At 37.6% G+C, this 14,996-nt stretch overlaps 1 protein-coding gene across 1 annotated transcript in view; it reads left to right on the top strand.

The window, feature by feature from the left end:
- The first annotated feature begins 439 nt into the window (after nt 1–439).
- The window catches only part of HEATR5B (HEAT repeat containing 5B), a 51,886-nt gene continuing 37,329 nt past the window's right edge, over nt 440–14,996 (top strand). The window contains exons 1-14 of the mRNA XM_009078868.1: nt 440–565; nt 963–1,174; nt 2,837–2,945; nt 3,935–4,084; nt 4,573–4,744; nt 5,126–5,283; nt 5,945–6,194; nt 7,732–7,887; nt 9,286–9,536; nt 9,978–10,089; nt 11,552–11,704; nt 11,975–12,074; nt 12,801–12,910; nt 13,832–13,995. Of these exons, the coding sequence (XP_009077116.1) occupies nt 440–565; nt 963–1,174; nt 2,837–2,945; nt 3,935–4,084; nt 4,573–4,744; nt 5,126–5,283; nt 5,945–6,194; nt 7,732–7,887; nt 9,286–9,536; nt 9,978–10,089; nt 11,552–11,704; nt 11,975–12,074; nt 12,801–12,910; nt 13,832–13,995 (2,223 nt within the window). The remainder of the gene's footprint in view (nt 566–962; nt 1,175–2,836; nt 2,946–3,934; nt 4,085–4,572; nt 4,745–5,125; nt 5,284–5,944; nt 6,195–7,731; nt 7,888–9,285; nt 9,537–9,977; nt 10,090–11,551; nt 11,705–11,974; nt 12,075–12,800; nt 12,911–13,831; nt 13,996–14,996) is intronic.

The raw sequence follows: 14,996 nt of genomic DNA, 5'->3' as shown, positions 1-14,996 counted from the left end.
CTGTTGAAGGGTGTTGAGGTGACCAGGTTCATGTCCAAGCTTTGGGAGTGTGCTCAAGGATCTTGATTTGGGACAATCCTTATTCTCTTTTATGTAAAAGGAGACAGTGAGATGACTCCTTTACCTCTTTTGTGTGTGTTTTTTTTTCTTTAAACAGGGACCTCAGTATATTTTTCTTGCCTAAGGGTTTGCACTCTGAAATTGCCTATAGGTGCTCTTCTTGCAATTAACAACTCTGTTCCCTGAAATACGAATGGTTGTACTCAGTTTGTAAATATGTGAGTAGTTTTTATGTGGGACAAGTCTAAGCAAACTGGATATTTTCATTGGATTTTCAACACTTTGTACTGTACTGATGTATTATACTTCATACTAATATGTACATTTTTATTTTATAGTTTCTACACGAATTTACAATAAAACTGGAATCTAACCCATTATGGAGCTGGCTCATAGTCTGCTACTGAACGAGGAAGCATTAGCTCAAATCACGGAAGCAAAGAGACCAGTCTTTATCTTTGAGTGGTTAAGATTTTTGGATAAAGTGCTGGTAGCTGCCAACAAGGTAATTTTATGATGTTTTCCCTTCTTTCTAAAACATATATGTTAATTTAATGCCAGAGAAATTTGTCAAGTAATGGCCAGATGATAACTGTGTTTTCAGATTTAGCCTGAAGAGCCTCTGTATTAGTTTGTAGCTTTTAGGTGTTTACTTGTAGGCAGTCACTAGGCAGCTAGTGAGTATTTTTAAAAAGTAAAAATTAAATAGGATAACAGCTAATTCTGAGCATTTAGCATCTGCCTCTGCTATTACTGATTGCATCTCAAATCTCTGAGACAACCGACTTGCAGAATTACAGTTGGGAGTGGCATAAAGCTCATTTCAATCTCATGTAGGTTTTTCTGGGTTGGAGGCAAGACACAGGATTAAATGACTTTATTTATTTTTGGTCCCTTAACAGACAGATGTCAAGGAAAAACAGAAGAAACTTGTAGAGCAGCTAACAGGACTCATCAGCAGTTCCCCTGGGCCACCTACACGAAAGCTACTAGCAAAAAATCTTGCTGCTCTCTACAGCATCGGAGACACATTTACTGTTTTTCAGACTCTTGACAAGTGCAATGACATCATCAAGAGCAAAGATGATACTGCAGCCTACCTGCCCACAAAACTGTATGTCTAATATAATTAGGGAATTATTTTTAAGCCAAGTGATCCTGAATATTACATAAGAATGCCTATATATGTGCACGTTATGTTTACTTATGTTTTGTGTGCTTGTTTGGAGTTTGTGTATGCTTCATATAGCAGAGAAAAGTGCATTATTGAAATTGTGCAGGCAGGACTCAAAGGTGACGTACATGGCTATCTGAAAGCTAAATGTTTTAGCTAGGCAAGGCACTGTCTTATGTTTCTTCACATGCTTATGGCTTGGGGAGGATAACAGTTAATGAAGTAATACAGTAAAGAAATTCCATCAGTGGAATTACTGCTGATTGCACTCGGGTGCCTTGCTTAAGGTGGAACCTGCAGCTTGTCAAACTGGAGCATTATCTAGGCCCAGAGAGTTGTAACCAAATGTGGAAGTCTTTTTCCCCATCAGACATTGCTTTTTATATTCCTCTAGTGCAATATGCTACACAAGTCTCTGAGTCTGTATGCTTGGATATGCGTGTGTGATCCGATTTGTCTTTACTTACAGGAGCAGTCTCACTGGTAGGAATTTGGTTAATGTCACAAACAACTTCCACTGAAACTGGTTTTGGTACTTTCCTACGTATACTGCTTCCTATGTTCACTTTGTCTAGTGAACCCTAATTTGTTCTTCCCTTCAGACATTATCACAACAATAAACAACAAAATCTGAAATAGTCACTCTTCGGGCAGATACTGTTCTCATTTGTAGCTCTTGCAGCTCTGTTAGGCACTTGTGTATGTCAGAAAGGGGTTGTCCTATAATATGTTCTGAGACATGCTACTCAAGTGATAGTCCAGAAGGTTTTTTTAATATATAATTTCAAACTTCAGTTTGTGATGTTTGTGTAGAAGAATTGTGTAGGAGACATGCCCCTTAAGGGAGAGGCTGTAATGAGTTGGTAACAAATAGCTTGTCTAAAAAATCATTTAGCCAGGAATTGCAGTTTAAAAAAAAACCCCCAACTCATTCCTCTGTGATGAAAAAGTGCATGTTTTCAGGAGCTGCTTCAGTGATTGTCCTGGGCCAGTTTGTGTATATAACTGGAGTATGGTGTTACTTAAATCCTCCTAATCTCAAATGGCAAGACAAGGAAAACATGTAGATAACTGTTTATAGATCAAGTGATTATGCAGCCTGTAAATTTTCCTGTATTATGCAGTAGTTTATGAATTTTAAGTTCTTAGCATGGAAAAAGCTTGTAATTCAGTATCTACAAAAATGTGTCAGGATATGTTACAGTGTAGCAGTTATCTTGCAGGTGCTTGGAAAAGAAACAGTTTATTGAAACACACAACTAATCCTGCTGAGATTCCAGCATTTGTCTTCTTCAGAATTTTTCACTCTGCATAGGTCTTGTAATACTAATAATTTAAATGCATTGGTATTCTTAGAAGCTGGTAACTTTTTTCTGTTACTTTTCTTTTTAACAAAAAAAAGTTGTTAATGCACGGTGTTAAGCAGCCAATATAAGCAGTAGATAATAAATAGATATTTATACATCAGTGGTGATTGAAACATACATTTGTATTTAAGTATTTGTCTACATTTAGAAGATACAGACATACATTTGTATTTAAGTATTTGTCTGCATTTAGAAGATACAAAGAGTACACCAATGAATGTGTACTTTCTCGTAGGGCTGCTGTGGCCTGTGTTGGAGCATTTTATGAAAAAATGGGCAGAATGCTGGGTAGTTCTTTTCCAGAAACTGTGAATAATCTTTTAAAGTCTCTGAAAAGTGCAGAGGTAAGTTTCAGATTATTTACATGATCTTGATTCCGTTTAAACTGAAACCTTCTTCCTCCAAAGGTGTTTGCCAAAATACCTGGATTGTCTTTCTTCTAACTTGAAAAATGCAAATCACTTACAAAGTTAGTGTCAAATCAACTGCAGAGAGTTTAGAGTTTATCATATGAATACTAAAGTGGTTGCTTCATAGTGGCATCAGTAAAAATTGCAAAGTGGCTGTATGTATGTACCATTTGTAACCTGTGTTAGGATTTCTGCTCACGTACCCTGGATAAACATTCAGTTGTTAAAAATAAATACTAAGTACTTAAGTTTTGCAGCAAAGCTGTTACTCTGCATGTGAGCAGGGTACATTGTGCTCTGACAAGAGAGGGAGTGTGTCATAGCATTGGGAGAATGTCCTGGGCTGTCAGTGGGTCTGATTTTATGCTAGTAGCTAGGGTTTTGTGTTGGGGTTTTGTTTGGGGATTTTTTTGGTTTTGTTTTTTGAACCTGTGACAAGTTGGAGTACTGATTGTGTGTGGATCTTGTCCTGGCAGTTGTTTTCTTCAGCTGTGTGATTGTGTATTTGTTTTTGAGTGTGTCAGTACCTGCCTATGTGCAGGTAGAGTAGGAAGTTAATTACATGAGCTTCCTGTTCTCTCATATCAGCTGCTTTGTCTTCTTTCTCGAGGTAGCAGCAGATAAGTGGTAGGGCAGGACAGAAGCATTTTGTCTAGAGTCAGCTTGTTGAGTTGCCTGGGCCCAATTTATGTGACAACTAAGGCAGTTTTAGTAAAGCTGTTTATAGTGCTTAATGCTGTCTAAAATCAGCCAGGTATTGCCTGCATATGCCTTCAGTGAACTATAGCATCAATGTATCCAAAAATACTCGTGCACAGAAGCAGAAAAATGCCAAATTATGCACCTGGTTCTTAATATAAGCATTGTGTCCACATTTTTGCATAAATCTTTTTATCTCTGTGTGTGTGTGTGTGTGTGTGCAGTCTCAGGGCCGCAGTGAGATTCTGATGAGTTTGCAGAAAGTCCTCAATGGACTTGGAGGAGCAGCAGCTTCGTGTCATCGGGATATTTACAAGAATGCCAGGTCTCTGCTGACAGACAGGTCTATGGCTGTACGATGCGCAGTGGCTAAGGTGGGTGTGTTTCTCACCAGTCCTAGAAATTCTTGTGCTGTGACTCTGAACTACCTGCAATTGAACTGTGACCTGTTGTTTGTGATAGGAAATTTGATAATTAGTTGGGCAAGGTAAGTCTTTACTAGCTTATGCTGCAGGTTCAGACATTTGGCCTATTTCACAGGTACTGTAGCACTGTCTTCCCCACTTCATGTACAAATATGAGGTAGAATATGTTAGCTGTGAGCCTCAGTGGAAGAGATTTTTGGTAATGTGGTTCATTTGTTGTGCTTTCTTCTTTTAATTTTTTGTTTACATATTAGCCTATTCCCTGAGTCTTCTGATTGTTTACTCAGCTAAGTTATCTGATTTATGGGAGTGTGTAAATTAACTCATAAAATACTCATTAAAATATTTGCTGAATAAACCTGTCAGCTATACTCTGGTACTTAGATAAAAGGTAAGAATGGTCTCCTGGTGCTTAGCAAGTCTTATTTTTCCTACAGTGTCTGCTGGAATTACAGAATGAAGCAGTGTTTATGTGGACAGCTGAACTAGAGAATGTTGCAACGCTGTGCTTTAAAGCTCTGGAAAACTCAAACTATGGTGTGCGAGTTGCAGTGTCAAAGCTTTTGGGGACGGTCATGGCTACAGCACTGATACCAAAACAAGCAACAGGTACAAGCCCTTCTGGATTCCATGTTTATGTGGGCAGACTGCACCTTCAGTACCATGTTACAGGACAGTGTTGCACAACACATTGTTGTTCCAGTAGATGAAAGCTTGTAGATGGATGGTTTGGTTTTATAAACTCCAAGCTAAAAGAGTAAAGAGTGCAGAATCCCTGTTGTAGTCATACAAAGAAAGAGAAAGCAAACTATCAAAAATTACCTGGGAAAAGTGGCTTACTTTTTAAGCATGAAATCTAATTTTTATCTGAAATCTTGGGTAGATTTATTTTTGCAATAGAGTTTTGAATAAATAAGTCTGGTTTCAAGATCGTTGCTTGTGTTGGTTGGAACTTTGGGGTCAAATGGCTATTTTTCGTTTTTGCAAAAGTAATGCGACAAAATGTGAAGAGAGCCACACTTGAGGAGGTCTTGGAGCTCATGGCCACAGGATTTCTGCGAGGAGGATCTGGTTTCCTGAAGAGTGGTGGAGAGATGTTAAAAGTAGGAGGATCTGTCAATAGGGAAGTGCGAGTTGGTGTTACCCAGGTGTGTCATAAGCTCTATTATTTTTTATTTTTTAATGAAGTAAAATTTATACATAACTGTAACCCTTCTAGTAAGAAGAATATACATTATTGTATTTGTTTATAAGTTAATTTACAAGTCTAATTTGACTCACATGAGAAATGTGGCAGCAGCATCTCTTTAGACATGCTCACTCGGACATGTATTTCAATATGCTACAGTCGCTTCACAGAATCCAGTATTTCTGATTGTGTTTTGTGAGAAACCCTTTTATTTTTCTCAGCCTTTTTCAGGTGAGCTTGTCGAATATACCAGGTCTTTGTTGTGAACAGGAACATGTTGATGTTGCTGCTGTTATTTACATTGTGTTCATGAAATTTTTTCTCTTTCTAGAGACACATTTAGAGCGATGAGCTGGGTTTTATTTGCTGTCATCCAAGGAGTGTTTTACACTTCACAGTGTATATATAGCCATATAGGGGCTGCTCTTGGTACCGGAAACAGTTTAGTTTGAGCAACAAAGACCTGGCTACTGGATTAATTCATGCTGCTTATTGCTAACTGGTATTGCTACTGTACTGCACTGTGCATGAGCATAACTGTAGTCTTTAGTCTTCAGTGACTGAATATAGCCTTTTGTTTCTGTTGTAATTGGATCTCTATGTGACTTCTGAATTTGCAGGCCTACGTTGTCTTTGTTACAACATTAGGAGGTCAGTGGCTGGAGCGCAACTTTGCTACGTTTCTGTCCCACGTACTTGATCTTGTCTCCCATCCTCGTGCAACTCAGACCCACGTGGAGGCAGTTTACTCTCGAAGATGTGTGTCCTTTATCCTGAGAGCAACTGTGGGCAGCTTACTTGGGGAGAAAGCACAGATTGCAGCTGCCAAAGATATATGTCAAGCTATTGGTAAACAAATGAAGGCTGTGGGTGAGCACCATTTTGCTTTATTTGAAACCAGTTGAAAGTTACTGTCATTAGACTGGGTTAGCCGTTTTTTAGCTTTCTTCTACTGTGAGGAGTAATTTTGTTGTTATGGTGAACAATAGTTCATCTGCTCTCTGTTTGAAATAGTGCTTTCCCAAACATAAATTCTACTTGAAAAGTGATGGTGTAGAACCTGCTTGTTCTTCTGTGATGGCTTTTGACGTTGCATTTGCTTAGAATGGAAGTGGGGAAAAAGGTGTGCATTTACAATCTGTCTTGGGATAGGTCTTGAAAGCCATGCAGAGTTCTTTACTGATAGTGTTGAAGATCCTGTAGGTCAGGATCTTGTAGGTCCTTCTGTATCCCCTGCTAATATCCATACTGTTGTCCAGTTGGATTTTCTGACAAATAAAGATGTAGTCTGAAGACTGGAATTAGAGAAGAAAAATAAGACACTTGAACTTTGTGGAATATGTAATCACTAAGAGGGCTGTGTTGGCTTTGTTTCTTATGAAATGAGTTAGTTCCAGCTGGACATTTTAAAAATACATTGGAGTTGCACCCCACTGTACTTACCAGATATCTATTTGTTATACTTTGCTGCTGCCATCTAATTGGAGTTTAAAACACTGTTTAACATATGGAAATGAAGTTGATTTTGAAACTTTTGCAGGTTCTTCTTATAACTGTTTTTTATAGGGCAGGTATGGAACTTTAAAAGGGTCCTGATTGCCATAAGTATTACTTCCAGGAAAATGAGTCTATTGGAAATGCTACTTCTGATAGGAAACAGTTGTAGAATTACTCTTTCTGCACCTTGTTAAAGTTGCAGGAAATTCCATTGTGTATTTGGACGGTCAGAAGGGCTGTTTCATGTTTGCATTTCTGATGAATTTAATAACATACTGGAAGAGTTTTTACTTGGTAATGATTGCTTCCCTTCATGTAAGGTGGACCATTTTCTAAGGTTGTGCTTGTAGTGGGCACACAAACACTAAGTCCCTTTTCTTTGAGAATACCGTTGCTGCTTCTGGGATACTGTGTAGGAAAAGGAACGTATAGAGGGATCTAGGAACTCAACTGGATAACTTTAAGATGATCAGAGATTGTGATTAATTATTTACTAAAAGTCTCTTTTTAGTTTCATTTGCTATGCATGCATGCAAATTTGTATGCAGAACCTAGATATGTCAAGATTGTATTTTTTATTACCATGTATAAACATATACAGCGTGTGTGTACTGTGTGCTTGCTTTTGCTGTGCTACACTGTTAATCCTGCTTCTTAGTACTCTGCCATCCATAGTGACTACTGTGCATCTGGTTTTTATGGTCTTTGGGTGACTGTGTTTGGCTGATAGCTATAAAACTATTTCTCTTTAGAATGTGTTCGCTTTGTGAGTTCTCACTCTGACCAGACTCTTGCTTTTGTTTTAGTATAGAGTTGATGTCAAAATGAAACTGTCCCTTTCTGTCCTGTATGTGTTCATGTGTGATTCAAATGGTAGTTAAACGAGATTCTCTTGTTTTCTTTTCTGCAGAAGCAGTAGTGAATGATGCCAACAGTGAAAATAAATCAGGAGCTGCTGATGTAGCTGCAAGCCAGCATGTAATGGTGTGTGCCCTCCAGGAACTGGGCAGTCTGGTTCAGAGTCTCAATGCTACTGCATCTCCTCTTATTCAAGAACCCTCTATTGGTATGGAAATAAATTGAAATAGAGTAAATGAGACATTTGAGCAATGAATATGAAATATCATCAAATCTAGTTAAATAATAAATTAATATGTAAGAAATAAATCAGTGAAACTGGTGCTTCCTGTAGTACTCCAGGTAGCTGCATTTGTCCAGCTGATTGTGTTTAGTACCCTAAGTTTAGTTCAGGTTTGACATAGTATTAAGCAACTGTTGTGATTGAAGTCTGTCTGAAGCTTGTTTTTAGGGTGAGTGAAGTTGTGATTTTTAGCACTGATTTGTTTACTATAATGGTTTTATGGGAAATAGATTGTTTTGCTACGTAAGGTCTGAAATATTTGTTCCTGGGAAACTATATTTGCCTTCAAATACTAAATTTCTCTGGTAAGATTATTTTGTTGAAATGAAGCTGTGGGTAGTCCATTTTGAAAAATAGCTCTTGGACTAAAGTTGACAAGGGTTTGTGTGGGATTTTTTTCTTTTTTGTTTCAGCATCTGAATCCACATTTATACTGTAGTGTTGCAGTTTTAAGTTTTTTCAATTTGTGGATGCCTATGTTTTTTCCACTGGAAGTGTAGGCTCTTTTAGACATTTTGTCATGTAGGTTGTTGTCTTGATGCATATGACATTTTTCCCATACTGATTTTGTGCCAGCTATGGGGTGGGGAAGACTGTGCTCATATTTATTCCTTTGGGCTGCTGTGTCCTCTTAGAACAGAGGGGACTATCTCGATATTATTTCTGGTAGCTTCTGTGAAGTGTGCAGGTTGAAGTTGTTCAGTAGCTCAAGAGAAGGCAAGAAATAAGAAATAAGGCCGCAGTGGGGGCTTTGAAGTAGGAGTTTGCCAATATCTGGACTCAAGAAGGTGTTGTGTGTGGTTGGACTGAAAGACTCCTAGTTAGAAAGTGGGATTAGCTAGACATGGAGGTTTAGAAAGCATAGAAGTAGGGTAGTTTGGTGCAGGAGAGACAAGACTGTGTCAAAAGCAGAGTACAGCAGGGAGTGACCTCTATAGCATGTGCTTGGCTACAGTGTGAAGCAAAATCAAAGATCAGTCTTACTGCTGCTCTGTTATTGGCAATCTGTGTAAAGATTGTAGGAATCATCTCATCCAGTGCCTGTTCCTTTATATAGCAATGCTGCTTCTTTCCAGTGTTCAAGTAGTAGAAGTCAGTGCTGTGGCTCTGACAGCTCCAGCTTTGCTGATAAAACCTGATGGGGAGCAGCGTAACGCTAGTAACACCTCTGTCTTTCCTTAAAGGAAAGGCAAAGTCATAAAATTCAAGTACTTTAATTCTGAATTTCTTAACTTTCATGTTGACTGCTTAGCATTGATTCAGTTCACTTGTCTATGGATATGAAGAAGCACATCCAAAGACTGTAAACTGTCCTTTCTGTAGGTCTGTTGGAGACAGTGACTTCAGTTCTTCTTCATCCCAGCATGGCTGCTCGCCTTGCTGCCGCGTGGTGCTTGCGGTGCGTAGCCGTGGCACTGCCTTTTCAGTTGACTCCGTTTTTAGATAGATGTGCAGAAAGACTCAACAATCTGAAGACCTCTCCTGAAGCTGTGAGTGGCTACAGTTTTGCAATGGCTGCTCTGTTAGGTGGTGTGCATCAGTGTCCCCTAGGTATTCCTCACGCCAAAGGAAAGGTGAGATAATGAGTTTCATCTGTGGTTGTAGTAAAAGATGCCTTTTTATCTAGAAGTAAATTGCTTTGCAAAATGTGTGACATGTTAATGAGTTAAAGCATTGTTGAAAATGAACTTGTGCCTAGCAAGAGAGCAGTGAGCAGGGCACATGTTTTTGTAGTATTTCAGTTGCAATATTTACCAGCTTTTTTCCCCCTCTTTCTCTTTCAAATTTGCATTTTTGTTTGGCATATTAATGAATAATTGGTGAAGAGAATATTAGTCTGTACTGTCATGTGCAAAACACTTATCATCTGCATGAAATGTAATCTGCCTTCATTCTTTATGGAACGTCAGTTTAAATGACTTGAGAACTTCTTTATAGATAGTCCGTAAGAGTGGATGTGTAGCAGTAGCTTGCAGTGTCTTAATGAAATCCACTGGTTTTTGTCACTGGTGCAGATGGTGGTCAGTATTGCAGAGGATCTGTTACGAACCGCGGCACAAAACAGTAGACTCTCCTTGCAGCGGACTCAAGCTGGATGGCTTTTACTTGGAGCACTCATGACTTTAGGTTTGTAAAAAATGGATTGCTTCTTGTTTTATTTTAAAACTTGTTCAACATTTCTGATTATCTGCTCTGGCAAATGGTCTCTGTACATAATCAGTTCAGTATCTAGCGTGAGGGTATTGTACAAGGGCAACAGTGTTAGTGCATTTGTTTCAGCAGTGTTTTTATGCTGGGGAGAATAAAATACTAGTCTTTACGTAAGCTGAAGGATAATAGAATGTGTCATACCTAAAAAATAATCTGTTCTGTTTTTAGAAACCCAGCCTTTAGTCATTCTATGAAAGGGCAAAATTGCTCATAGTCTTCCTTCCTTAGTACCATGGTGCAGAAGAAATTGACAGTAAATAAAATGCAATGAGCATTCCAACAAGTTGCATGTGTGTCCCTAGATAGGCAGTGGTACTGATGAGAAGTGTTGTAATTTTCAAAGCCAGCCTCGTGTTCATATCTGCCATCACAGAATTATCAGAAGCTGTATTTTGAGAGGTTGTAAGTATACTCTTGAATTTTACAGCAGTAGTAGGTTTTTTTGTTTGAATTTTTATCTACCTACTCTTGAATTTTACAGCAGTAGTAGGGTTTTTTGTTTGAATTTTTATTTACTGGAAAATAAGATAAAGTTCTGATGCTTTCTGCAGTATTTTGGTCTTTCAGCAAATACCATTTTTTAACTTTCATCTTGTTTCAAATTGTCCTTTTTTGCTAGTTTATTGTCATGTTTTTCTAACAGTGTATCCCTATTTTGGTTGTACTTCAACATATTTTTAATGTACTCGCACTGAATTTTCTGGAGCCTTTTCAGAAGTTTTTTTTTTCTAAACTTGACTGTTAGACTAATTGCTGGAGCCTTTTCAGAAGTTTTTTTTTTAAACTTGACTGTTAGACTAATTACATAATCAGTAACCATCAGTTATTTCTCTACTTATTTTATGAGCAGTTTAGGGTAGGCTAAAGGACTTGTCTTCAAAATTGTAATACAAAAGTGGAGCCTTTTCAGAAGTTTTTTTTTTAAACTTGACTGTTAGACTAATTACATAATCAGTAACCATCAGTTATTTCTCTACTTATTTTATGAGCAGTTTAGGGTAGGCTAAAGGACTTGTCTTCAAAATTGTAATACAAAAGTTAGACATCGGTAGGCTAAAGGACTTGTCTTCAAAATAATAATACAAAAATTAGACATCAGAATGAAAAGATGGTAAAAAGACAGTTTGCATGGGTTCCATATTACCTGACATTGTACAGAATAGCCTGTTTCCTGGTTTTAGTGTAGTTATCAACAAACAGACTTAACTCTATTAAGAAATGGAAGATAATTTAATTTGGTTTTCATTGATCAGGTAGGGAGAAAAGGAAGATAAGTGAAATAAGAGGAAAACAGCTTGAAGGGCAAAAGCCTTCAGAGCAGATTTCTCACGGTTAAATGAATGCTTTTATTGTACTGTTGCTTTATTTTTTTCAATAGGCCCTTCTGTTGTTCGGTATCATCTGCCTAAGATGTTGCTGCTATGGCGAAACGTGTTTCCACGTTCTCTGAAGGAGCTAGAGGCAGAGAAGGCAAGAGGAGATTCTTTTACCTGGCAAGTAACGCTGGAAGGCCGCGCTGGAGCTCTGTGCGGTAAGAATGTCAGACATGCATGCTAAACCAAAACATCATCCTAAGTGTCATAGACAGAAGTCATGTAACTTCCCTGCTTTCTTTGACACTGAGTGAAATGTGTCAGATTTTCATCAGTGGGACCTGGTTTTGGCTTAGTTTTATGAACATGTCACACACACTGAATAAACATTTTTAATTGCTGCTTTTTTGTTATTCCTTTACGATCTCTATCTTGCTTGTGCTTTATTTTTTTCAATAAAAGTTTAATTTAAACTGTTTCGTTATCAGCTATGAGAAGTTTTGTTGCTCACTGTCCTGAGCTCCTTACTGAGGATGTGATCAGGAAACTGATGACTCCCATAGAATGTGCCATGACAATGATGTCGCAGTAAGTAGGCAGTTTTTGCTTCTTACTAATTTCTTTCCTTTTCTGGACCCGAAATCGACCTAATTTGTTGTAATTCATATTCTGACCTAGTACTGCACTGCTGCTGCTTCTCCATGTTGAAAAGAGCTATTATGATCATAGTATTTGTGGTCGTTAGCTTTGTAAAAGTATTACTGCATAGCATGTGCTGAAGGGCCTGTTGTGGTAACTTCTGTTAACTGTGTTTTGGATTTTCAGTTCAGTGAGCTGTTGAATTCATGGTTTGCTTATACTTCGCAAAAAATGAGAAAACTAAGATAGTGATATACTAGATGTTATTCAAAAAACTCACCTCTTATGAAATGGACTAATGAAAAGACTTTCGATGTTTTACAGGATAAAAGAAAAAACATAGATTTGGGTTGGTCTTTGTGATTTGGTGTCTTCCCCTTTCCTCCACTCCACCCCTAATTAAAATAGGACTTTCTTCTGAGGATGTGCATGTCACTGATTTATGGCAGTGTATGTTGTGGTTTTGTTAGGGTGTTTTGTTTGTTTTGAAAAAATGTTTGTGCTCTACAAGTACCTCTGAAAATGTACTGATAATAGGGTGGTGTTTTCAGAGTAGTTCTCTGAGCACTCTTCTTTCTTTGGCTAGAGACATATTTTATGAAAAGAAATCTGAAAATACTCTTTTCAATAACTGCAAAATTACTGTTTGTTTCTTTTTCTCTTTTAATTCTATAGCATTCCATCGGTAATTAAAGCCCATGGAGCTCATCTCAAAGCTAGTGCAGCTATGGTTCGTTTAAGACTTTATGATATATTAGCTTTATTGCCTCCGAAGACATATGAAGGTATGTAAATTTGAAACAATTTTTATTAAAGTAAAAGTTCTGCTTGCTTCTTGTGATGCATTTGGTGCATTTTTGATGCTTATCTTTGAAGAAAATAAAAGATTCAAAATAGAATTCTAGGAATCTCCAAGAAACTTGTACTATATTCCTCATCTTCTCTATGTCATCTTGACAGTGTAACTGCAGAGTATGAATATTGCAAAACATTCATAGAGTAACACTCAGAGTATAGAAGTTATAGTCTCGTTTATAGGATTGAGAGGTATAGAGATCATGTTCTGAGATCCAGTAATGGTGCTTTAAGTCATTGTTAATTAAAAGATATAGAGAGCATTATTTCTTAGTATACTCGAATGACAGATGTGATAATGAAGATTTAGTTGGGGCTTTTTGGGGTAGGGTTTGGTTTTTTTTTTTGATTTTTTTTTTTTGTTTGTTTGTTTGTTTGTGGATTTTTTTGGTTTTAAACCTAATTTTATCTATTAGACAGATTTCTGCTATTATTAAATTGCCAGGCACTACAGATTAGCTTTTTGGTCTTTATTTGTTTTTTGTTAATTCACTAAATTTACATGATCATGTGCCTGAGCAGATTTGTTCAAAATCTGGATTGTCATCCTGGAAGGGATGGCCCAGTCTGTCACTTAAAACAGGACACAAGCCTGAGTAATGTGCTCCCTGCTTGAGCAGGGAGGTTGGACTAGATGACCTCCTGTGGTTTCCACCCTTACCCAGTCTGTAATGTGGGAATTGAGAGCCTAAGGTTTTTGTCTGAAGCCTTGCTCTCAACTCCAGTCTTGTGACGTTTGCTTCACTGTTCTCTACCTTTAAAATCGAAGTGGTGGTATATTTGTAACTTCTGATCACTAGATGCTTTGGCTAAGAAGTAGCAATGATTCTTTTTAATGTCTGTCTTTTTAGGATCATTTAATGCGCTGCTACGAGAGTTGGTAGCAGAATTCACTTTGACAGACAACTCTGCTAATACAACCACATCACTCCTGAGGTCTCTCTGTCATTATGATGATAGTGTTCTTCTTGGCTCTTGGCTGCAGGAAACAGATCATAAGTCGATTGAAGATCAGGTACTAAAAAACTAGAAGGATTAATTATCTGCTCTGTGTGTGTGTGTAAGCCTTCTAAAACTGAAGCTTTGTTAGATGTAAGTATTTTCATCTGCGGGGTACAATTTTGATTAAAAACTGGCTACAGCTGAGATACAGATTGCATACAGCTACTCATAGGGTTGTGGTTAGTGAAATACCCTAATTTCTTTAAAATAAAAGCAACTCCTTACCTCAACACTCTGCCCATCCCCCAGTCCTCTTAGTTTGAACCAGTAGAAATGTAGGTTTCACTCTAACATGTTTTTATAATGAAACTGCTGTCAAAATATCAGTTATTTCGAATGGTGTTAGAGGAAAACAAGATTTAACTGGTTTTATAGGTGTAGCATGAAATTGTAGGTTTTACTTGGAACTGTTGACACAATGCTGTTGGCTGAAAATGCCTCTTCTGCAGCCTAAGACTATCTTATAATGGGAAAGTTTCCCTGAAAGCTTGATTGAGCAGGTCCAAAAGCCACGACTGATACCGAGTCTGAAAAACCAAGGAGAAACTCTTTCTGAGCAAAGATCAGCATATCAAAGCAAAAAAAAAAGGTTTTATAAACTTCCCTCATTTGTTGTGGTGGATGTAGTAGACTTCCTGTGCAGTCTTCAATCGACACAGCTTTCTGGGATGCTCCCTCCCTTATTTTTTGTATTTTATTTTATGTATTTTATGTATTATTTTATATGTAAAACAGTGGCACTGTTGGTGAGTGAAGATCTATAGTGCATGACAGGATTCTCTTGTGGTTGGTCACATTTTATATTTTGGTGTCACAGAGGTCTCAACAAACATTTGCTGTTTTCTGAGCTTTAAGAAGAATACAGACATACTAGATTCTAATTTTGTTTCATGATGAAATAATTGACAGGAATATAAAATTTTCTGCAGAGAAAATGTGATTCTTTGATTCTGTTTCATGAAAGAATGATGGTTAAGAAGTATTTTCTAGATGATAGGAGGGTTAGTAATTTTA

This window comes from Acanthisitta chloris, unplaced genomic scaffold (genome assembly GCF_000695815.1).
Source record: "Acanthisitta chloris isolate BGI_N310 unplaced genomic scaffold, ASM69581v1 scaffold13587, whole genome shotgun sequence".
Lineage (NCBI taxonomy): Eukaryota > Metazoa > Chordata > Aves > Passeriformes > Acanthisittidae > Acanthisitta > Acanthisitta chloris.
Note: the sequence above shows the minus strand (reverse complement) of the source record. Positions and strands in the feature narration are given on the sequence as shown.